At 39.5% G+C, this 24763-nt stretch overlaps 2 protein-coding genes and 1 pseudogene across 2 annotated transcripts; 1 reads left to right on the top strand and 2 right to left on the bottom strand.

The window, feature by feature from the left end:
- Positions 1 to 1206: 1206 nt before the first annotated feature.
- LOC123591445 (putative taste receptor type 2 member 33) lies at positions 1207 to 2145 on the bottom strand. The gene has a single exon (XM_045465767.1). The coding sequence runs from the start codon at positions 2143 to 2145 to the stop codon at positions 1219 to 1221; it is 927 nt and encodes a 308-aa protein (XP_045321723.1). The 3' UTR covers positions 1207 to 1218.
- A 3936-nt stretch (positions 2146 to 6081) lies between these two features.
- LOC123591790 lies at positions 6082 to 9932 on the top strand (annotated as a pseudogene).
- Positions 9933 to 23133: 13201 nt separating this feature from the next.
- Positions 23134 to 24072, bottom strand: LOC123591557 (taste receptor type 2 member 20-like). The gene has a single exon (XM_045466025.1). It carries the CDS (start codon positions 24070 to 24072, stop codon positions 23173 to 23175), a length of 900 nt encoding a protein of 299 aa, XP_045321981.1. The 3' UTR covers positions 23134 to 23172.
- Positions 24073 to 24763: the final 691 nt, after the last annotated feature.

The raw sequence follows: 24763 nt of genomic DNA on the forward strand, positions 1-24763 counted from the left end.
CTAAAACCAAAATTAACAGTCGCGTAGAATTCAGTTGTTGAGCAAGATTATGCATTTCTTTCCTATAATAGAACTTGCTATCAATGAATATGCCAACACATATTATTCTATTTCATTCTTATCAAAAGATTATAATAAAATATATCTTTGAGAAATCCCCGATGATTATTGTGTAGACGTAATAGATGCCACTTAATGTATGCAGAAAGGTATATTGAGTTATATACCATAATTCCTTCACTATTCTAATAGTGAGCGTTTTTTTTAGATGCAAAAGATTTGAGTCTTACCTTATATTTTGAAAGAATTTTAAAAGTGGAAGATGTTTCGGATGTTTGGCGATTCGAGGCCCAGAGGTGGTTTAAGAGACAACTGACATATTTGAAATCAGGTCTCGATTTCAAAAATGGTCTATCTAAACTCAAAAACCAGAAGAAATGACGTTCCTAACTGCATGTGGAAACTTACAACAACATTCTAAAGAGTTCATGATCATGTTTCTTTCATCTTTTTCCCTGTTGTGGAACTCAGTGTTTGCTAAGCTTTCTGCCTACTTCTTTAAATCAAATATTCATCAGTAGAGTTTATTGTACACATATATAAAATTTACATGCAATATGTTGGTCATTTATGAATTGCATTGTGCACACCTTTATTCATCACAGCCCTGATTTCTCTCTATTAACCGTGAAGTAGGAATTTATGATGGAATAATTATCTACCCCAAACATTCATCCTCAGTACGTGATTTAGAATTGAATACCATTACCATGCAAAGACTAGAGATTCAAACAATGAAATCTAAGCACACTGTAATACCAATTACAATGGAAAATAACAATGATGTCCTGAGATTGCCTGTCAGTTCTGAAAAATGCATAAATATAGATCACAAATTTTTTAATTGGAAGATGATACATAGCATATGTGACATACACACAGCTTCATAATTCTCAGGAAATTCTTTCCATATTATGTATAATTAGATTGTTTAACCTGATTAAGAAAACCGGTGAGGGTAGATTATTTCCAGTCTTCCTTATATTTTTCATACATACATGTATATAGTTTTACGGGCTAGGCTTAGGTAAGACTTCTGTAAGTGAAACTGAAAATTATTCAGTTACACACCCTAGGGAAAAACCCGCAGGAGGTATATAATGTTACCGTCTACATTAGTTAACTTTCTGCCAAGAAAGACACAATGCTCTTATTTATCTATGGAGTTGAGTGTTTCTGGTCTTTCAGCCAGTACTTCTCCTGGTATAAAACAGACAGAAAGGCCTGTTTTAGCTTCTTGTTTCCCCAAATCAACATCAGCGAGTGGATCGAAGGATACACGAAGGCAAGTACCTGGCAAAACATGAACAGTTCCTTCTGCAGCCCGTTAAAACTCCAAACTGTAACAATTAGATTCAGAACGTAACCGGCAAAGAACAAGAGAAAGGAGACCACCGTCTGCATGGCTCTTATGTGGACCTTGGTGCTGGGATCTTGGGATCCCTTGCCACAGAGCTGCATCCGCTTGAGATGTCTCCAGAGGGAAAAGATCAACAGCACAAAAGACGTCAGGGACATGCCAAAGGGTATGAAGTTTGCCAGTGTGAATATAGTCATATTTGAGAGGTGTGCCATGTCCGTCCACTTGGTCCTCCAAGTGACATTCCCTTCATATGCCTCAGTCTGCACTTTCTCATATATGCTCACTGCCGCAACATGAGAAAACAATAAGAACAAAGACCCCAGCAGCATCACAAGCACGACGCTTTTAACTCTCCACTTGAGGTGAAGGAAAATAAGGCTGGAGAAGTTGGCTATTTTGAACAAATAAAATATGCTGAGGCTAGTAGCCAGCCAGATGCTAAAATGATTGCTTACTGTCCAGGCAATTTGAAAAATAATTCTTACTTCTAAGCTATAGAAATCTGGATTGAATGAAGTTGCATACCAATTTATTATCATTACCCAGAGCAAACCAATTCTGGAGACAGCCAGAGCAGCGAGAATGTGATCAACTGAGGAGATCTTTTGTCTCTTGGTCCAGTCAATGAAGTTCACCAGTGCTATGAAGCCATTGGCAAAATTTCCTAGGAGAAATTCTATTATTACCACGATGGAAAAAATGCTCGGTAGTGCGGTTACCATGTCTAGAAAGGAAAACAAACAAAAAATATCTAAGTCTAATGTCTGATGTCACTGGTTGTGCACCTGATCCCTAAGTGTGCAGTAAAGTTCTCGTTTCTTTTAAATTCTGTGACCAAGGTCAGGCAGGAAAGCACCAGGGTAGGCCAGTAGATGAGCTCAGTGCTGTCTTGATGAAAACCATTGTTATTCCTCAAACAGCTCAAATTAACTTCTATTCATTGACTTTATATCCTTGCTGTGGGCTAGAATACTCATCACACATGCTGAAATTGAAAGCTGAATTCTCATTTGCTAGCATGCAAATAAAACCGTATTGTCTTTCAGTGTTTTGTGATTTTTTCCTTGTTTGACCTCTACGTAATTTGTATTATCAACTTTATTTGTTGTACAGAAAATTGAAAAATCCAAAACACAACTGTAGAGTGTCTTAATTGTTAGGTAGAGCTTGGCTGGAAGTAAGATTACCATCATTATGGATTTTTTTTTAAGATTTGTTTTTGAGACAGCGCAAGTGGGGAAGGGGCAGAGAGAGGGGGGACCGAAGATCCAAAGCAGGCTCTGCTCTGACAGCAGTGAGCTCATTGCAGAGCTCGAACTCAAGACCCTTGTGGTCACGACCAGAGCTAAAGTCAGACACTCAACCCACTGAGCCACTCAGATATCCTGGATTTTTTTTTTTAATGTCGCAATTATGCAGAAAGAATTTAAGCTTTTCCAATCAAAAACATTCAGAGTATGGGGTGGGGCGGGGGGAGGTCATGTGCCAATACTCCCCAAAGGCTGGTTCTCGATGACTAACATTTATGCACACTTTTATTGTTTACAAGTGCATAAACACACACGCGTATGCACAAACACACATGCATCATAAATACAGGAATTATTGTCCTATAATTTTCTTTTGTTTTTAAGTGAGCTCTATGCCCAGCGTGGGACTCAAACTCACAACTCCCATATCAAGAGCGGCATGATCTACCAACTGAGCCAGTTAGGAACCCCGTGCATGTCTTATAATTTTCAAAATGAAAAAAATGAATCTCAAGGAGACCATCCAGCTTTTTTTTTAAGCAATTAAAAAAAAATTTTTTTTAATATGTATTTATTTTTAAGAGAGAGAGACAGAGTGTGAGTGGGGGAGGAGCAGAGAGAGAAAGGGAGACACAGAATCCGAAGCAGGCTCTGGGCTCCAAGCTGTCAGCACAAAGCCTGATGCGTGGCTTGAACTCATGGACCACGAGATCATGACGTGAGCCGAAGTCAGACACTTAACTGACTGAGACACCCAGGCGCCCCAAAACCATCCAGCTTTAAATCCATCTTTTCTCTCATTGAGGTTTTTCAGCCCATTTTAGTAGCTACTAAACATATCTCTCATGCTTAAGCCTTTAATAAAGTTTCTCTTTTGAGCCTACTTAATATTTAAATATTATTTAATTAAAACATTCAGAAACTTTCTAAACGTCCCTTGAAAACTTCAAAAGAACATGGTCTTCCATTGTAGAGTCTGTATTTCTCTATTCATACATATTGTTTCATTTTACGTTTAATTCATTTTGGGCTACTTAATATCTTAAGATTAATAGATATAAAAATTAGCCTCTACCCATGGATTTTTTTCGCTTTCAGTTTTTGTACTATAATTATTTCTAGCAGAGGATCTTAGAACCGGACTGCCAGGAAAGAAAAACCTAGATTCTTTGCATTACATGTTTCTAATCTATTTTAATATTACTCTCTGCCTCAGTAAAATCATCAACTAAAATGCAGATGATCGTATCCTCTTCGGGTGGTTTTTGTGAGGAGTTAGTACATTATTTGTGTAGAGTGTTTTCAGTTCTAACCTTTCTGGTACAGAATAGGTGTGGAGGACTGTGGTTCATTTGATCCTGTGTGATTAGATGCTTCAGAGTTTGCCGACAAGAACTTCCATTGATGAGCACAATGCAGCAGGTTGAAAAAGGCCAGATTTCCTCCTGTAACACCTGGGATTAGGGCAAACAATTGTCAAAATTATGTTTCCAACACATCACAGAGCTGTGCAAGGAAGGAGAACCAGCCGAACTAAAATCCATAAAGAGGAGAATCTTTTCAGGTGAAGAGATGATCTATGTATTCAAATGCAAGCCTTATCAACTCCTAGAAGATTTCTTGCAGGAAGTGAAAAACTATTCCTAAAATGTATACAGAAATGCAAAGCACCCAGAATAACCAAAAGAATTTGTTTTTTAAAAAAAGAACAAATTTGGAAAATTACAGTTCCTGATTTCAACGCTTGCTAGAAAGCTGCATTAATCAAGATAGTGTGGTACTCACAAAATTATGTATATGTATATATATATATACATATACATATACATATATATGTATATATATATATACATATATATATATATATCAGTGAAACACAACTGAAGTTCAGAAATCAGCACTAATATTTATGGTTAACTGATTTCAAAATTCAATGGGGGAAATTACGTCTCTTTTGTCTAACAAATGATGCTGGGTAAATTGGATATCCACATGAATAAAACTGAGTTTAGACCCTTATTTCATACCATATGCAAAAATGAACTTAAAATTGCTGAAAGACTTAAATGTGAGAACTAAGCCTATGAAAGTTTTAGAATAAAATATAGGGGAAAACTTTTGAAAGCTGAGCAGACCTTTTAGATGCAATACCAAAAGCATGATGCATAAAACTTAAATATTAACATATGGGACTATATCAAAATTGAAAATATTTGCTCTATAAAATACAAGTCTGATTTCATGATTGTAGAGCTACCGTAATTAAGTCAATGTGGTACTGTTGTTTGCTTATACAAGCAGATTAATGGATTAGAAAATAGTATCTAGTGATAGACCCACACATGCATGGTCAGTTCATTTTGACAAGGGAACCAAAACCATTTCATGAGAAATAAAATTCTCTTTAATAAATGATGCTGGAAAACTGAATAACAGTATAAAAAAATGAACTTCGATTTTTACCTCTCACCGTATAAAAAATTAATGTGAGGTGATCTTAGATTTAAATATAAAAGATAGGGGCGCCTGGCTGGCTCGGCCTGTTGAGCATCCGACTTCTGCTCAGGTCATGATCTCATGGTTCATGAGTTCAAGCCCTGCGTGGGGCTCCATGCTGACAGCTCAGCACCTGGAGCTTGCTTCAGATTCTGTGTCTCCCTCTCTTTCTGCCCTTCCCCCACTCGCTCTCTGTCTCTCTCTCTCTCTCTCTCTCAAAAATAAACATTAAAAAACTTTTTTAGGGGCGTCTAGGTGGCTCAGTTGGTTGAGCATCTGACTTCGGCTCAGGTCATGATCTCGCAGTTTGTGAGTTCGAGCCCTGCATCGGGCCCTGTGCTGACAGCTCAGGGCCTGGACCCTGCTTTGGATTCTCTGTCTCCCTCTCTCTGCCCCTTTCCTGCTCATGCTCTGTCCCTCTCTGTCTCTCAAAAAATGAATAAACGTTAAAAACAATTTTTTTTAACTCTTTAAAAATTTTTTTAAATCTTAAAAAAAATGAAAGATAATGATTCTAGAAGAAAATTGGATTCTATTTCTGTGGCTTTGGAATGTCTTAGCTAGAACATATACATGCACAATCATATGAACACACACACACGAAAAGCTAAACAAAAAAGAATAAAAGTGATGAATGAAAAGGCACTATCAAGAAAATCAAAATGTTGGCCATAGAACGGGAGAAATATATATAATATAGATGTAACCAAGGACTGTTTATTAAATATATGTGTATACACTAAACATTGTTGCAACTCAATACTAAGAAAACAAACATCTCAATTTAAGGAAAATAAGCAAAAGACTTCGAAAGACCCTTAACAAAAGAAGATGTGATAAACCACTAAAAACGTGTTCAACAACATTGCGCATAAGGGAAATGCAAAATAAAACTACTTCAAACCCTCTGGAATGCGACAGTTCAAGAAACTGACCACGCTAGATTGTGGCAATGATGTGAAGCAACTAGAACTCTCATATTTTTCTGCTGAAAAATAATACAGCCACTTTGGAACACTGATTGACAGTTTCTAACAAAGCCTCACATACGTATTGCCAACTATTCAGCTATTCCGCTAGTGTGTTTATTTACCTAAAATAAATAAAAACGTATGTTCACAAAACGACTTTCACGAGAATGTTAATACCAGCTTTACCCAATAGAGTCCATTACTGGAAACAGTTTAAATATCCATCATGGGGCGCCTGGGTGGCGCAGTCGGTTGAGCGTCTGACTTCAGCCAGGTCGCGATCTCGCGGTCCGTGAGTTCGAGCCCCGCGTCGGTCTCTGGGCTGATGGCTCGGAGCCTGGAGCCTGTTTCCGATTCTGTGTCTCCCTCTCTCTCTGCACCTCCCCCGTTCATGCTCTGTCTCTCTCTGTCCCAAAAATAAATAAACGTTGAAAAAAAAATTAAAAAAAAAAAAATATCCATCAACAGGGAGATGAATGAACAAATCGTGGCATATTCATAGAATAAAATACCATTTAGCAATAAAAGAAATAAACTACTCGTATACACAACGATATGTATCTCAAAAAACTATGATTGAAAAAAAGAGGTGGACAAAAAAGAGTGCATATAGTATGATTTCTAAAACAAGCAAAAAACTAAGGCAAAAACCACAAAAGTAGTTGTCTGGAATCTGATCCAAAAAAGGACACAAAATAACTTTGGGGGGGGTGGTAAAATTGTTCCATATTTTATCATGGTCATTGTTTCAAGGCGGTATATAATAGTTAAAGGTCATCAAATTACATATGTAAATTGAGTATAATATGCTATATGTAATTATACCTCACTAAGGTTAATGTTAAAAATAAAAAAAAAAATAGGGGTGCCTGGGTGGATCAGTCGTTTAAGCCTGTGATTCTTGATTTGGGCTCAGGTCATGATCTCATGGTTTGTGAGATCAAGCACACTCCCCACCCCAACTCCCACCCTTGGGCTCTTTAATTCTCTCTCCCTCTGTCTCTGCTCCCCCACCCAATCATGCCCACTCTTTCTCTCTCTTAAAACAAATAAATAAAGTAAACATGTGATAGATGATAGATAGATAGATAGATAGATAGATAGATAATAGATAGATAGATAGATGATAGATAAAAATAAGGGCAAAATAGATATTTTCAGAGAAACAAACCTCACCAGTGGAAACTCTAAAGAGTACTTTTCGACTCCACCATGAAACTTGCGGGACCTCTCGGCCTGTCCTAGCAGGGATTACCTGCACCCCCAGTTCCCGAGGGGGCTCTTGCGCCCCAGTCGTGGAGGTGCAGTGCTCACCGCGGGCCCCCGCCTGTGTTTGCAGCACCAGTAGAAGACTGATCTTTGAAAATACATATTTGGGAGATAGTCACGTTCTATTACATACTTTGTGCTGCCGTGAAAAAAATCTGGTTACGCTGAGGGTTGGCCTGCTGCCTCTGCAGGACAGCACCGCCTGGGCCCTGGGATGAGGGTCCGCCTGAGCAGACACACCATGAGTCAAGCAACTCGGGGATGCAACCTACCGTTCTGTCCCACTGGGAGGAAGCATTGAGTCCGGGGAGCTGATTGCTCAAATCGGACGCTTAACCAACTGAACCACCCAGGTGCCCCGAGCTGATTGCTTTTTAAAAAATGAAAAAATGGGGCTCCTGGGTGGCTCAGTCGGTTGAGCGTCCAACTTCGGCTCAGGTCATGATCTCACGGTTTGTGAGTTCGAGCCCCGCATTGGGCTCTGTGCTGACAGCTCGGAGCCTGGAGCCTGCTTCGGATTCTGTGCCTCCCTCTCTCTCTGCCCCAACCCACTCGCTTTCTGTCTCTGTCTCTCTCAAAAATAAATAAACATTTTTAAAAAAATGAAAAGAAAGTTTTATTCCTGGGAGGGAGGAATGCATGAACCTTTGGGAGGTTAAGTCTTCAAAGAAGCTCAACCATGCCAATGCAGTTAAATGAAAAGAAGTTATCAGGGAAAATGATCATCTTCATTTTATCTTCGAGGACATGAAGGAGTAGCTTTACCAGCTCATTAAAGAAAGAAATAAGTGGTTTCCTGAATCAGCTATAAGGAATATCATGTATCAGGTATTACAAGGACTTGTGTTTCTTCACGAACATGGCTTCTTCCAGCGGGACTTAAAGCTTGAGAACTTTCTCTGCACCAGCCCAGAACTTGTGAAAATACAGACTTCAGGTTGGCGGGAAAAGTCCGATCAAGACGTCCATACACAGACTATGTATCTACCAGAAGGTACAGGGCTCCAGAAGTGCTCCCGAGGTCTACCAGTTGTGCTCCTCCATTGACATCTGGGCTGTGGGCTGCATCATGGCAGAAGTGTGCACCCTCAGGCCTCTCTTCGCTGGGGCCAGTGAAATCGACACAATTTTCAAAACTTGCCAACTGTTGGGCACCCGGAAAAAGACCAACAGGCCCGAAGGCTACCAACTTTCAAGTGCGATGGACTTCCACTGGCCCCAGAAGGTACCCAGTAACTTAAAGACCTTGATTCCAAATGCTAGCAGCAAAGCCGTTCAACTCCTGAGAGACAAGCTGCAGAGGGATCCCAAGAAACAGCCAACAGCTAAGTCAGGCCCTTCAACAGCCTTACTTGCGGACCAGGCATTCACCGGGCTGCATCGCATAGAGCCTTCAGGATTCCGGGAAAACCACAGAAGGATGTCCTGGAAAAGGTAGGCCCACCTTCTCACATGAAGCCTGTCCACGCTACCCAGATCCCACCCAAGCCAAGTGCACAGATTGCTTCAAGGCAGCATCAAGCCCTCCAGCCTTCTCGGCATTTCATGTACCCCCCACAAAGCAGAGGCTCCCAGGCCAGATCACTGGAACCACCTTCTGGTGGACAAGCCAAGCCCGTTGCTCTTCCTGTCCCTCCATACCAAGAATCCCCAGTCGAAAATACGAGCTGGCCTGGAACACAAAAATGGTGAGCTCAAGCCAAAGAGTAGGAGAAGGTGGGTCTTGCCTCCTGGTCAACAAAGGAATCTGATGACTGGGTTGACTCGGTTGGATGACTTAGATTACAGTCTATCGCTCACCAGGATTGCCCTGAAAAACAGGAAGAGACAGAGTGAAGAGAGACCCTCTGCAGAACTGAGAGTGGTTTGGACCTGAAGCCCTCTGCGCCCCGGTACTGGAAGTGGCGCCCCCTACCCAGACCTCCTGTCAGAGATGAGACACAGCAGCCCTGAGATGCGACGCCAAGCAGCACTACTTGAAGCCGTCTGGATCCACGCCTGGGATAAATCTAAGAAGCGGCATACTTCCAAATCCAGGCAAGGGTTTTATTTCATTGAAGACGCGGTCTACTTCTGATTTGTACGGAAAATCTTCAGGAACAGTGTCCGTTATCAGCAAAATACATTCAGTTAGTTCTGGTTCTACTACTTCTAGTGGACTAACAAAACTACACGCCCTCCTTTCTGGAAAAAAAAAGAAGTTGGTTCTGCTACGCAGAGGGTACGCTTGGCACCTATTCCAGACCCTTCCCCTGGCTATTCTTCCCTGAAGGCCGAGCGGCCTCATCCCGGGTGACCTTGTTTCCACACCCAGCCTAGAAGCACATCTGGATTGATGCCATGGCCTCCGGCTGCCCAGCCAGTGCACAGCCCACCGGACTAGGCTTCTAAGTATGCGTCTCAGCGACGACTTTCACGAAGCTTCTGGGAGGGGGGGAAAGCGAGACACTGTCCATCTGCCAACTGGTGTTCGGCCGGCAAGACACTTGACGATGGTGTAAAAGCAAACACTTGATAGTTATTCTTCTGAACCAAGACATTTCAATATCCTTTAAAAAAAATTTTTTTTTAATAGTGATCTGAGTGCAATATCCTTTTTTGGTACCAAATTATTTTATTCTAGAACTCGATCCCGTTATTTTTTTTAATGTGTTTTTTGTTTGTTTGTTTATTTTTGAGAGAGAGGGAGACACAGAATCTGAACCAGGCTTCAGGTTCCAGCTCAGATCCTGAGGTGGGCTGGGGGGTGGGGGGCCGCGGGGGGTGGGGGGGCCTTAATCTCAGGAGCTATGAGATGGTGACCTGAGCCAAAGTTGGACACTTAACAGACTGAGCCACCCAGATGCCCCCCCCATTATTTTCTTAAACAGCAGCATTTTGTGTATATGCATTCTGTTTTGTATTTTATACAGTCAACTTGGTAATGAACTTTTTAAAAAATTAATTGGTGTATTGCATCAGGCGTGCAACTTAAGGCTACGTGAAAAAGGGTTATTTGCTCAGTGCGTGCAGATATTTGTGACATGGTTAAATTTTAAATGTGGCAGTGCTTCTGGCTCTCTTGGACTCACGTCAGCCCTAGAGAAAGGATCCTCTGTTTTTCTCCATTTCATGTTCCTGGTTTGATTTTTTGCTACCACTGTGCCATTCTAAAAATACTATTACGCCGCTCATTTCATTTTGTCATTGTCTCCCAAACGAAAGAACTCTCCGTAAATATTTTTGGAAATGTTAAAAAATAAATAAATAAATACATAAAGGGCTCTTCTCAAGCGGAAGGAATCTGACTCCAGACAAAAAGTCAGAGATAGGGAATCAAGCCTTACCATCTGCTGGTTTTTTCCATCCATGAGTTAAATAAGTCATTCCACCTTTATAGTTGTAGGTGCCTCGTGCTTTCAACTTTTTAAAAGTTAAATTTTGACTCATCACGGCCAGTGGGTGCCCAAGTGGACTCACGGGCTACAGCCAGTGAGCTATACCACGTGACCCAAGGAAAGTCTGCTTTAGGCTCTTCAAGCCCAGGCATGTCTTGTCCAGGCCCTAATTCCTGCGTGGCAATAGAATTGGATTTCCAACAACTCTATATTTCTCTTTTCTTCCTGAATCTGTGTTCTTATTTACGATTCTGAATGTTGGCCGAATTTGGTTCTGGTTCCAATTTGTGCTCTGCCAATATGTTACTCCTTATTTGTGGCAGCCATGGTGGGCAGATCCTTACATGGCCCCCATGATTTCTCTTCCCTGTTCGCATCCTGCATAATTCCCTCCTTTTGAGTGTGGCTTTAAGTGTGTGACTTATTTCTAGCTTGCAGAATACGGCAGGCATAAAGAGATGTTGTGGATCCTTAAGATTCCCAGATCAACTGATTTTGAGTTGATTGAAAAGGACACTATCCCTTATGGGCCTGGTGTCATCAGATTCAGCTTCAAAAGACTATCTGGGCCTCCCTTGAGTGAGACACTCTTGCTGGCCTCCAAGAAGTAAGCAGCCGTGTGATGAAGTGCTTACGGAAAGGGCCACAAGAAAAAGGTATTCTGCCAACAACATGAATGGACTTGGAACTGGATGCTTCTCCAGTCAAGCCTGGAGATGAGGACACAGTATCGTCAAAATGTTGATTTCACCTTGGTGAGATCTTGAAGCGGAGAACACAGCTACGCTTTGCCCAGACTCCTGACCCCAAAACACTGTGACATAATAAATGTGTGTACATGTGGTTTTTTAAATCCAAGCCACTAAGTTTCCGGTCATCTGTTGCACAGAACTCACAAGTGAATACAGTGACAGTGATTCAGAATTTGGTGTGTTGGTCTATTTGATACAGAAGATCTTTCTTCTCTCGGGTGAGACATGTTCCACAGTTTGGTTTGCTAGGTTTTTTTTTTTTTTAATCTATCTGTTTTGTCTGTTTATGCAAGAATGTATCTTGCATAAAGGAGAGGAGAATGTCTGTATTAGTGAATTTGAGATCTGTGCTAGTGAACTTGTGTCTTCTGTATCTATTCTGTCCTGGAGCTGATGTTGTACCAAGAAACAAACCCTCTGTCTCTGTTTGCAATTGACACAAGCTTCTGCTTGTTCGTATGGGTATGAAATGTTTACCTACCTCTAGGAATGTTAACAAAATAGATTATAAAGTCTCTTATATGAAGTGGCAGGGGAAGATAGAGATGCCATTTGGAGCCTTAGAAAGTCCCCTATAGGAGGAAATAGTGTAAGCCCTGAGAAACAATTCTGGGCCTGCCACTGGGCCTTAGTACAGAGTGAATGCTTAACCATGAGCAACCAAGTTACCATATGACCTGAGCTTCCCATCATGAATGGGTGTTATCTGACCCACTGGGCCACAAATTTGGCCATGGACAGTGACACTCATCATATTATGGAAGTGATATATATGTGATACAGGGCCTAAGCAGGTCCCAAAGGCACAAGTAAGTTACAGGAAAAAGTGGCCAATGCCCATGGTCCCCACGCTGCTACACTCCCTCTGTCTCCCAGCTTCCACCTCTGGCTTCGTAGGGAGTTCTCTCTGATCAGGTGCCAGAGGAAGAAAGGACTTGGGCTTGGCTTACCAATGATTCTATCTGATGTGCAGGTACCACCCAAAAGTGGACACCTGTGACACTACAACCCTTTTCTTGGATATCCCTAAAGGACTGCAGTGAAAGAAATCCTCCCAGTGAGAAGATTCCAAGCAATGTATCTGATTATGTATACCTTTGCTTGGAAGGAGAAATGGACAGATATTCAGTTATATACTCATTCACGGGCTATGCCCAATGGTTTGGCTCGGTGGTCAAGGGCTTGGAATGAACATGATTAGAAAATGATAGTAATCAAAATAGAATGATATTGACATGAAAACAGACACATAGATCAACAGAACAGAATAGTGAGCACAGAAAGGAACCCATGTATCTATGGAGAATTAATTGGGGACAACGGCACCAAGAATATACAATGTGGCAAGGAAAGTCTCTTCAACAAATGGCGTGGAAAAAACAGGATATTTCCACACAAAAGAATAAAATTAGACTCCAGTCTAACACCATACATAAAAACTAACCCAAAATGGCTTAAATATTGAACATAACTCTGAAACCATAAAACTCCTAGAGGGAAAAAAAAAAAAACTGTTGAGAATAAGCTCCTTGACAGTCGTCTTAGCAAAATGATTTTTTGGATTTGAGACCAAACAAAGGCAACAGAGACAAAAAGAAACAAGTGAGACTATTTAAAACTAAAACTCTTCTGCACAGCAGAGGAGTCCAACAAATGAAAAGACAACCTATGAAATGAGAGAAGTCACAGATCTGATGAGAAGTTAATATCAAAAATATCCAAGGCACTCATACAAATCAATAATCTGGTTTTAAAATGTGAAAAGCTCTTGAATAAACCTTTTTTTTTTTTTTTCCCAAAGAAGACATACACATGGCCAACAGGTCCATTTTAACAGGTTGAAAAGGTGCTCAACATCACTAATCAATAGGGAAATTCATATCAAAACCACAATGAGATATCACCTCACACCTGTTAGAAGTGTTATCAAAATCACAAGAGGGGTGCCCGAGTGGCTCAGTTGTTAAGCATCTGACTCACTTTTGGCTCAGGTTATGATCTCACAGTTTATGAGTTCAAGCCTCACATCAGCACGGAGCCTCCTTGGGATTCTCTCTCTCCCCCTCTCTCTCTGCTCCTTCCATGTGTGTGAGCACTCGAGTGCTCTCTCTCTCTCAAAATAAATAAACTTTAAAAAGTGACAATAGATAAGTTCTGGAAAGAATATAGAGAAAAAGGAATGCTTCTGTACTTGTTAGAAATGTAAACTGGTACAGCCACTATGGAAAACAGACCACTGTAAAACAGAATGGAGTTTCCTCAAGAAATTAAAAATAGGGGCACCTGGGTGGCTCAGTCGGTGAAGTGACCGACTTCGGCTCAGGTCACGATCTCACAGTTGGTGAGTTTGAGCCCCGCGTCGGGCTCTGTGCTGACAGCTCAGAGCCTGCAGCCTACTTCAGGTTCTGTGTCTCCCCCTCTCTCTACCCCTCCCCTGTTCATGCTCTGTGTCTCTCTGTCTCTCAGTAATAAATAAAAACGTTAAAAAAAATTTTTTTAAGAAATTAAAAATGGAACTACCATATTATTCAGCATTCTCATTTCTGGGTATATATCCAAAGGAAACAAAATCCTTATATTCACTGCAACATTATTCACAATAGCCAAGGTATGGAAATAACTTAAACATCTGTTAACACATCAGTGAATAAAGAAAATGTGGTAAGTATATATACAATGGAATATTATTCTACCTTTAAAAAGAAAGAAATCCTACCAATTGTCATAACATAGATGGACCTTGAGGGCATTATGCTAAGTGAAATAAGCCAGACAAAGGTAAATGATATATGCTATCACTTCTACAAGGAATCTAAAAAGAAAAGGCAAATCCTTTGAAACAGAAAGCAGAAAAGTGGTTGGCAGGGCCTGGGGGTGGGGGAAATGAGGACACGTTGCTAAAATGGTGCAAACTTTCAGTTATGAGATGAACAAGTTCTGAGGATATAAAATATAGCATGTATCAACTGTAGAATTGATAATACCGTATTGTGTAATTGATTTCGCTAATAAGATAGATCCTAAACTTTTTCATCAAAGAAAAGGTAACCATTTAAAATGAGAATCTATTAATTTACTTGATTGTGGGAATTCTTTTGTATATGAAAAGATCATGTTGTATACCTTGAACATATTACAATTTTATTTGTCAACTTGATCTCAATAAAGCTGGAAACAAATTTAAATCAATCAGTAAATTTTTTAAAAAGTAAAGGGTCATGAAAATATTTTCCACACATGACTTCAAAATTCCTAGGAGCCATAATTGCACTATGTTTTCTATTATTCCTCTATCTGAATGGGGCTGTTTGCCGTGCTTATCCTGTCATTTCAGCTCTCTGTGTTACATCTTTACCAGGTAAATAATTTGTCTCTTAAACTCTTTGATTACCAAATTAAGAAGAGACATAGCCAAACAGGATGTAGATTATAAGATCCTAGAATTCAAGAATAATGCTCTAACTGCATTGAACTGCATTGGACTTTGGAGGATGATCAGTTAGGAATGAGCCTGTTTGGTATATGGGAGGAGCCTGAATAATTTACCCAAGGTAAACCAGGGTGGCTTACCTCATTTTCCAGAAATTATTTAACCCTCACTGTAGCTATACCCTTTGGATAGTAATTTTGCAGTATCTTCTCCTATCAGTGAGGGAACCACCTTGCCCGTTGGCTTGGAGCTTGCTCATGGAAAATTGCTTTGATGAATTGAGAGTTAATAGATTGAGACAGTAAAGATTTGAAATGGCTCCTACACTGGGTCCAGCCCAGCCTTGCTCTTGTTCAAGCACCGCAAGAACATGAACAGGCTGGTGCACCGGTTCCGGGAGGAGACACTTCATGGAATCAAATTTTCCCAGCAATATCCAACCGAAACTGACAACCGGGCAGACTGTACCTGGTCCCCAGATATATACAGAGTTCACTTAAAAATCATCGAAATGGCTGTTTCTTTCAATATAATTTACTCTTTTCCTCTGGCTCTTTATGAGGTTTTCTCTTGATCTTTGGATTCTTGTGGTGTTTGTAAGTTAGACTGTTTTTGTTGTCTTGTCCGGGGTTCAGTGATTTCCTAATCAATGGATCGAAACATGTTACTCATTTTGGGGAAACTCAGCAATATTGTTTTCCACCCGTTTTCTCTCTCATATATTCCAGAACTCCAGACAGAACTACTGACTTTCTGACAGTAACCTTCCTGTGTCTTACCCACCCACTAGCCTGGATTTTCCATTTATTTGGCCCTTTATGCTCCATACTGGATATTATCTTCCCTTTCACTCATTCTCTATTCCACTGTGCTTAACTGGTTGTTAAATATGTGTGTTGAATTTTTTGTCTTGATTATTCATTTTGTCGGTCTTACGGTTTTAGTGATAAGAATTTCTTGCTCTGCTTCTAAAAGTATCTTCTATGGGGAAACTGAATAAAATACTCATAATACTATGATCTTAAAGAAAGTTTTCCTTTTCGGTAGTGGTGAGAGAAAAATGATAACAATTCCTTCTTATCCCAAACCTTGGTCACAAAATAGATAAAATCGTGGTCTAGTCGTTCTCCAAGTTGAAAGGAACTGGTAATGACTATCATGTGAGTAGCTTTCCTTGGATGGCAGCTTATCTACTTCTGGGTCATCACCAGAGGCGGTCCTTATGAGGAAAGTCAAGAAGCAGAACTTGGATCTCCAAATGCCACTCAAATAAGCAAAATATAATACATAGTCACAAGGACACCATCCTCTTACAAGGCTTCATTTTTCAGTAGTCCTTTTACTTCTAATGTTAGACATAGGTCTCTGTGCATTTACGCTGTGGTTTTCAAAGCAACTGTAAATAATTTGCTCAAGTAATACACCTAAACTAAAGAACACTCAATTTATGAAGGTATTCAGCTGAACTTCAACTTTGCCATTTACTAAGTTACCTGCAGGATCTTTAGGAAATTACCTAGACGTCATCCAACTTACGTATGTAAACATGTCAAATACAAGTCATTAAATGAGATCTATAACGATGGTGGTGGTGGTGGCTAAATGGGAGAACTCTAACTGATAGGTCCTTCTTCATCCAGTTTTCCAAGTGACAGAGTTCAGTGTGATGGGATAGTGCTACCAATATTCTCCATGGTCTTATGATACTTCTTGTATCGTTCTCAGAATCGAGACTTGTTTGAAAAAACATTTGACCTACTACTTAATCAAGAATAACTAAAAACTAAACATACTTATGGTGATTTGCTTGCTAGTTTTTCCTTTACTTCTTTCTAAAAATTATGGAAAAATGCCCTATGAAAAAATTATGGAAAAACAAACATGGTACTTTCCTATGGACACGTATATAGCCTCTATATAATAATACAACATACAATCTTTCCTTCATATTTTAATAGCATCATTAGCAAGCAAAATTCTACCACCTGCTTGTTTGCATGCTACTGTGATTAAATCTAGGTTCTTTTATTACAGCAGTCAAAGTAGCACTACATATATACAAACATAGCCAAACACTACACTGAATATGTATTATGCTTTACAAATTTACCTTTTCAGGACTGTCTTTTTTTGCTCTAAAAAACAGCTACAAAACATCATAGATCCAATTTGTTCATTTTCCCTGTTGTATAGTATCCTCTTGTATCAGTATGTCATAATTTATTTACCTATTTTGTCATAATGGACATTTGTATGACCTCTCAACTTCAGCTATTAAGAAAAATAGTAATATGTACATTTTTGCATATATATATACCCTGGTGCACAAGTACCAAAGATTATGGGGCTTTGAATAGAAGTGTGATTAATATGTCTTAGGGAACTTCTCTAAAGAAGACATCCGGATGGCCAACAGGCACATGAAAAGATGTTCAGCGTCGCTCCTTATCAGGGAAATACAAATCAAAACCACACTCAGGTATCACCTCACGCCAGTCAGAGTGGCCAAAATGAACAAATCAGGAGACTCTAGATGCTGGAGAGGATGTGGAGAAACGGGAACCCTCTTGCACTGTTGGTGGGAATGCAAATTGGTGCAGCCGCTCTGGAAAGCAGTGTGGAGGTTCCTCAGAAAATTAAAAATAGACCTACCCTATGACCCAGCAATAGCACTGCTAGGAATTTATCCAAGGGATACAGGAGTACTGATGCATAGGGGCACTTGTACCCCAATGTTCATAGCAGCACTCTCAACAATAGCCAAATTATGGAAAGAGCCTAAATGTCCATCAACTGATGAATGGATAAAGAAATTGTGGTTTATATACACAATGGAATACTACGTGGCAATGAGAAAAAATGAAATATGGCCTTTTGTAGCAACGTGGATGGAACTGGAGAGTGTGATGCTAAGTGAAATAAGCCATACAGAGAAAGACAGATACCAAATGGTTTCACTCTTATGTGGAGCCTGAGAAACTTAACAGGAACCCATGGCGGAGGGGGAGGAAAAAAGAAAAAAAAAAAAAAAAAGAGGTTAGAGTGGGAGAGAGCCAAAGCATAAGAGACTGTTAAAAACTGAGAACAAACTGAGGGTTGATGGGGGGTGGGAGGGAGGAGAGGGTGGGTGATGGGTATTGAGGAGGGCACCTTTTGGGATGAGCACTGGGTGTTGTATGGAAACCAATTTGACAATAAATTTCATATATTAAAAAAAAAATATGTCTTAGGAAATGCATCTTCACTTTGATTACATAATTCCTCCCTACTGCACAAAGTGGTTGTTTCCAGTTTATAATCCTATGAATACTGCGTGAAATATCCCATTGCTTCGGACCCTTTCCAAAATTAGTGACATCAGACTAATGTTTATACCTTTATATTTATATAAACTATAATTACGCTTACATTAACATTTTATATTTTATAATCCTTTTTCTATTCTAATTTTTAATTTATCTGAAGTTCAAAAAATGTTGTTATTCTTTTCCCTTCCTATGATTGTGATTACATATATCTCTTCATATTGCATTGTATATGGTATACATTTGTTAATATTCCATTATATAGTTTTATAACATTTCTTCCTTGTGTCTCAAAGATCTTTTGTTACCAGCACATGTTACTATGCAGAGATATTTCCTTTAATCAAACATTCTATCAGATCACTTTGAGAAAATAGGATTAGGTAACAGCATGGTGTAAGGGAAACTTCAGTGCTTTTTCACTTCTGAAGGGACCCGATCAAAGAAATGTTGAAATTCAGAATGAACCTACTAGGTCTTTCTGTTAAGGTATTTTCTCTTAGAATACAGAAACTGCTTTCAATCTTATCTATAAAGCTAAACGTATTAGTTTTCTCAGAGAGAATTTAAGATGCCACAGTAGTCTCAGGTATCTGTCTCAGCTTGCTGTTTCCCTGATTCAGAATGAGCGGCCTGAGTGAAAGATAGTTGAAATCACCACGACAAACATCTTGGCCTGATTGATATCTATGCACCTTAAGAAAGATCCAACTTGCTGTTCGAGTGGGAATAAGTAAATGATGAAGAGGAGGAAGAAGATTGTCACCATTTTCATGCCCCTTTGACAGACCTCTGCTGGAGTCCCTCAAGCCCATCAGGTTGAGCTGCAAATTCTCGGTGTCTCACCAAGAACGGAAATAAAAGGAGCAAGGAGGTCAGGGACAGGAGAAAGGGATAACTTAGGTCAAGTTAGGAAGCAGACGCCATTTAAGACAGAAAGTTTTCCTTATGTCTTAATGCCAAGTTCATGTACTTTAAAGGTATTCATCCACAACTCACCACAACTCACCACGACTCATCCTGCATTAAGAGGTTACCAGACTACAAGAACAAAGGCTCCAGGAAAAGCATGAGACCCATTCTGTTCTCTCTCCACTTCAGCCAGATGAAAAAGAAGTGGGACGAACTTGGCTACCTTAAGGAAGCAGGAAATGCTTAGGCAGGTGGCAAACCAGGTAGCTAAGTGATCAGTTCGTGCCCAAAGAATAGTAATCACTCTAGCTAGTTTACCAGTGACATATGGATGTGGAGACAGCCCCCTCATAAATGAATCAAACAGTGACCCACTGTTGAGTGATTCTGGTAGCTGGTAAGGATAGCCAAGCTAGAAAGGATGAAATCAGCTGGTAAGACTTTCCCATTTGTGACCCACTCAGTGCCGTTTGCCCATCCAATGAACCCATCTCCCTGCATTCCTGAGAGGACTTCTGCTGCCCCTATCAGAAAGGAGATCTGATTCCAACTGACATTTCCGTGAAAATATTTCTGATGTGGTGCCTCACTGTCAGCTTCTAGTTAGACAGTTGCAAGTTGACATCCATTTATAGCTATTTTCATTATTATTCCAGAAAGGACAGCCAAAATTCTGCTATGTGATATAGTTTCAGAGATCTTTGCAAAGGAATAGTTCACTCTATTGATACCATATCCCGGTGCTAGACCAAACAGTTCTAGGAAGAGATACAAAGCTTCCTAAATAACCCTCTTATTATTTATAGTCAGCTACTATCTAATTCCCAGAGTAAATGCTAATGAATGTCCACTTTTCGTTGGTACTGGCTGAAAATGCCCATTTGTGTTAATGACTACATGCAAGGTATGAAGTCAGGTTGCAAATAGAAGAGAGATTATTTGCCACTAATTTCTACTTTCATCTTCCCTGAGCCATTCATTTGAATGCAAATATTTTAGATTTTGAATAGAAATTGCTAGAAAAAATTTTTATATAACTCAGTCCTTATTCATCACTCATTGAATAAGATCCTTCTACCAATCAAGTATGTTTGCTGCTTCAATATCATTTACAGGAATAATTTAACAAAATTATTTATAGTTCAAAGAGCACACCCAAGTTCTAGAGCAAATAACTATAAATAATTAGTGCACAATATTGTTAAGAGCTAAATCGGAAGTTACAAGCAACGTGCACTGGGAATATACACGAGGAAGCTGCAAATGCTACAGTGCATGATCACTTATGGTGTTATGAGGATAGAAACATTTAGCTGAACTTGAACTCTTTAGGGTGTATGAAGAAATAGAAAAACAGAACGGATATTCGAGACTGATCTAAGAGCATGTATAAATTATCCAAGCGACATAAGCAAGCTACACCATGCTTCTAAAGGAGGAACCTGTTTGTTTTACGACAACTTATTGGCTATTTCGGTTGAAATGGTACTAAGTGCCCTGCGACATGTCTTAAATTCCATTTCGCCTGCCTTCTGGGCTATAGAGAGGCTATATTTCCCAGCCTCCCTTATAGACGGTTACGGCAATGTGACCGAAAACTGAACGATGTCGTAGGCGTGAAAATTTTCATTTACATAGGAGTGCATCATTTACAGGCCCGTCCCAACAAAATCTCCCCGTGAACCGTTCTCCATACACCTCTTTCATCCTGGCCGTCAGGAATGGGGATGACTCCAAGGCGATCCCAACCACATGTTAAAGATGGAATCCTTTTGATCAGTCTGATTCCCTGGATAACTGTATAGAGAGAGCTCCTCAAACACATCTGTACTGTGAAAAGAGCAATTTAAATCTGCATTATGTATGAGTCACTTTTATGTTTGGAGCCTATTTGTGGCAGCATTTTGTCTTCCCAGTCTAATACAGAAATTGGAACTGAAAGTGTGCAGTTTCATTTAGACGATCTGAATAGTGAAGAAACAGAACCAAGAAATCCGTGCATCCTGCAGATTTTTGTGGTGGATTTTGTTTTCATTGGTTTTCCAGCCATAGTATAGCTTTATTCACCCATTTCTTTGGTCATTCGCATATCATTTGGAGCAGCTATTCTATGGGCCAGCTTTATATCCTGAGGAGTCAGCAGGAAACATCATAGACATGATCTACACATTACATTGTTCATATTTTACTGGGGCAGACAGATTATTAAAAACAAATGAATAAATCAGATTAGAAGTAATTTATTGGAGTTTTGATAATGTTAAAATTTCATAATGCAAGAATTATTACAGACATGTAAATTCAGTTCCTGAACAAGGTTACACATTTCTTTCTTATAACAGAACTTGTTATTAATCTCCACACATTATTTCGTCAATTTCCACAAGATTCTAATAAAACAAATATTGAAGATATTCCTGATATTTATTACACACATATAATAAATACTATTTTAGTATATGCAGAAGGATAATTATGTATCATAATTTTTAAACATTTATTTAGTTTTGAGAAAGAGAGAGAGAGCAGGGGAGGGGCAGAGAGAGAGGGAGAGTCAGAATCCCAAGCAGGCTCCACACTGTCAGCGCAGGGCCTGATGCAGGGCTCGAATAATGAAACGATGAGATCATGACCTGAACCGAAACCGAGAGTCAGATGCTTAACTAACTGAGCCACCCAGGTGCCCCCATATTATTTTTTTTACTATTTTTATAATGAACATATTTTTAAGACAAGGAACAGCTGAGTCTTGTTATTTGAAGCTTAAGAGAAACTTTTAGGTGGCAAGATGGAAAAAATAATTGGCAGTTCAGAGATTCAAAGACGAAAACTGAACAATTTGAGATCAGACCTCAACTTCCAAAAAGGTCTTCTTAATTCACAAACCGTAAGAAATGACTTTCCTAGTGGCATATGGGAACATAGAAGCGTTGAAAGCAAGTCACGATCATTTTTTTCTTTCTCATCCCTACTGCAGAACTTGATTTTTTTTCTGAGATGTTACCTACTTGTATTAATCTAATATTCTTTAGCTTTGTTTCTTACACACATATGGGAAATTTATTCTAAATATAAGTGTCACTCTTGAATTTTATTGTGTGCATCTTTTTCTAATAATAGCTCTGATGGCTCCCTATTAACCATGACAAATTTATGATGGAATAATACCTACCCAAAACACTGATGCTCAGTCTGTGATTTACAATCCAATATCATTACCATCTAAAAGACCGAAGATCCAAACAATAGAATCTAAACACACCGTGGTACATATGCATGGATCTAATTACAATGGAAAAGAGCAATTATTTCCTGAGATTAAGTTGTCATTCTTAAAAATGCATAAATATAGATCATAAACTCTTAAACCAGAAGATAATAATGAGATTAAGTTGTCATTCTTAAAAATGCATAAATATAGATCATAAACTCTTAAACCAGAAGATAATAATGTAGAAGATGTATATGAAATACACATTGCTTCATAATCTTGAGGAATTTCTTACAATATTTCGTATAATTAGATTGCTTACCTGAAAAAATCAGCTAATGAAATGATAATCATATATTTTTCTTATATTTTTCACAAACACACCTGCATATACTTTTGTGATATGCTTAAGTAAAAGGCTTTCTAGGTAAATCTTTGGAAATTACTCCATGATATACTCATTAGAAAAAGAGGTAAGAAGTATACTTTTTCTTAATGTTTATTTATTTTGAGAGAGACAGAGCATGAGCAAGGGAGGGTCAGAGAGAGGGAGACACAGAATCCAAAGCAGGGTCCAGGCTCTGAGACATCAGCACAGAGCCCGATGCAGGGCTCAAACCTATGAACCGCAAGATCATGACCGGAGCCAAAGTCAGACGCCTAACCGGCTGAGCCACCCAGGTGCCCCAAAAGAAGTAAGAAGTATAAAATGTTATGGACTCCATCAACTGGTTTTCTCCTAGAAGACACACGATGCTCCTCTTTGTTTCTTTCAGTCAGCACTTCAGCTGCCACAGAAATGACAGAAAGGCCTGTCTTAGCTTCTTGTTTCCCCGAATCAGCAGCAACGAGTGGATTGAAGGATATAGGATTCCAATAACCTGGCAAAGGAGGAAGCCGAACTCGTTCTGCAGCCAATTAGAACTCCAAATTGTGATCGTCAGAGTAAAGAAGTAACCGGCAAAGAGCAAGAGAAAGGAGACCACGGTCTGCATGGCTCTTATGTGGACCTTGGTGCTGGGATCTTGGGATCCCTTATCACAGAGCTGCATCCGCTTGAGATGTTTCCAGAGGGAAAAGATCAACAGCACAAAAGACGTCAGGGACATGCCAAAGGGTATGAAGTTTGCCAGTGTGAATAGAGTCATATTTGAAAGCTGTAAAATGTCCCTCAATTCGGTCTTCCTTGTGCCGTTTCCTTCATATACCTCAGTCTGCACTTTCTCATATATGCTCACTGCCGCAACATGAGAAAACAATAAGAACAAAGACCCCAGCAGCATCACAAGCACGACGCTTTTAACTCTCCACTTGAGGCGAAGGAAAATAAGGCTGGAGAAGTTGGCTATTTTGAACAAATAAAATATGCTGAGGCTAGTAGCCAGCCAGATGCTAAAATGATTGCTTACTGCCCAGGCAATTTGAAAAATAATTCTTACTTCTAAGCTATAGAAATCCGGATTAAAAAAAGTTGCATACCAATTTATTAATATTACCCAGAGCAAACCAATTCTGGAGACAGCCAGAGCAGCAAGAATGTGATCAACTGAGGAGATCTTTTGTCTCTTGGTCCAGTCAATGAAGTTCACCAGTGCTATGAAGCCATTGGCAAAATTTCCTAGGAGAAATTCTATTATTACCACGATGGAAAAAATGCTCGGTAGTGCGGTTACCATGTCTAGAAAGGAAAACAAACAAAAAATCTAAGTCTAATGTCTGATGTCACTGGTTGTGCACCTGATCCCTAAGTGTGCAGTAAAGTTCTCGTTTCTTTTAAATTCTGTGACCAATGTCAAGCAGGAAAGTACCAGGGTATGCCAATAGATGAGCTCAGTGCTGTCCTGATGAAAACCATTGTTATTCCCAAATGGCTAAAGTGACTCCCACTCATACACTGTGTGTCCTTGCCATGGTTGGATTATTTCATAACTGGTGTTGAGGTGAAAGCTGGGTTCACATTTGTTAACATGCAAATAAGGACATATTATTTGCAACTTTTCCTTGTTTAACTTTTCCATAATTTGTGTTCACCAACTGTAGTTGTTAGATAGTAAAATTTAAAACTCCAGTATGTAGAACAAATAGTGAATGTCCACAAGCTGTTTCATGGAGCTGGGTCATAGCTACGGTCTACAGTGCTATGGACTTATTATTACTTTTTTAATGCCAGATGTACATAGGAAGAATTCAAGCTTTTCCTATCAAAAGCATCCAGAAAAGACAGACAATTCTCTCCAAAAGCTGGTTGCTGATAATTAATACTTATATATAACTTTATTTATGTAGAAGCTCATAAACACACACACACACACACACACACACACACACACACAAATACATATGCATCTCATGGACGGAATTACTGTT

Source organism: Leopardus geoffroyi, chromosome B4, assembly GCF_018350155.1.
Source record: "Leopardus geoffroyi isolate Oge1 chromosome B4, O.geoffroyi_Oge1_pat1.0, whole genome shotgun sequence".
Taxonomy (NCBI): domain Eukaryota; kingdom Metazoa; phylum Chordata; class Mammalia; order Carnivora; family Felidae; genus Leopardus; species Leopardus geoffroyi.

Excerpts from the sequence above, each read along its gene's own strand:
- LOC123591445 (XM_045465767.1), bottom strand. The coding sequence starts at position 2,145 with ATGGTAACCGCACTACCGAGCATTTTTTCCATCGTGGTAATAATAGAA.
- LOC123591557 (XM_045466025.1), bottom strand. The coding sequence starts at position 24,072 with ATGGTAACCGCACTACCGAGCATTTTTTCCATCGTGGTAATAATAGAA.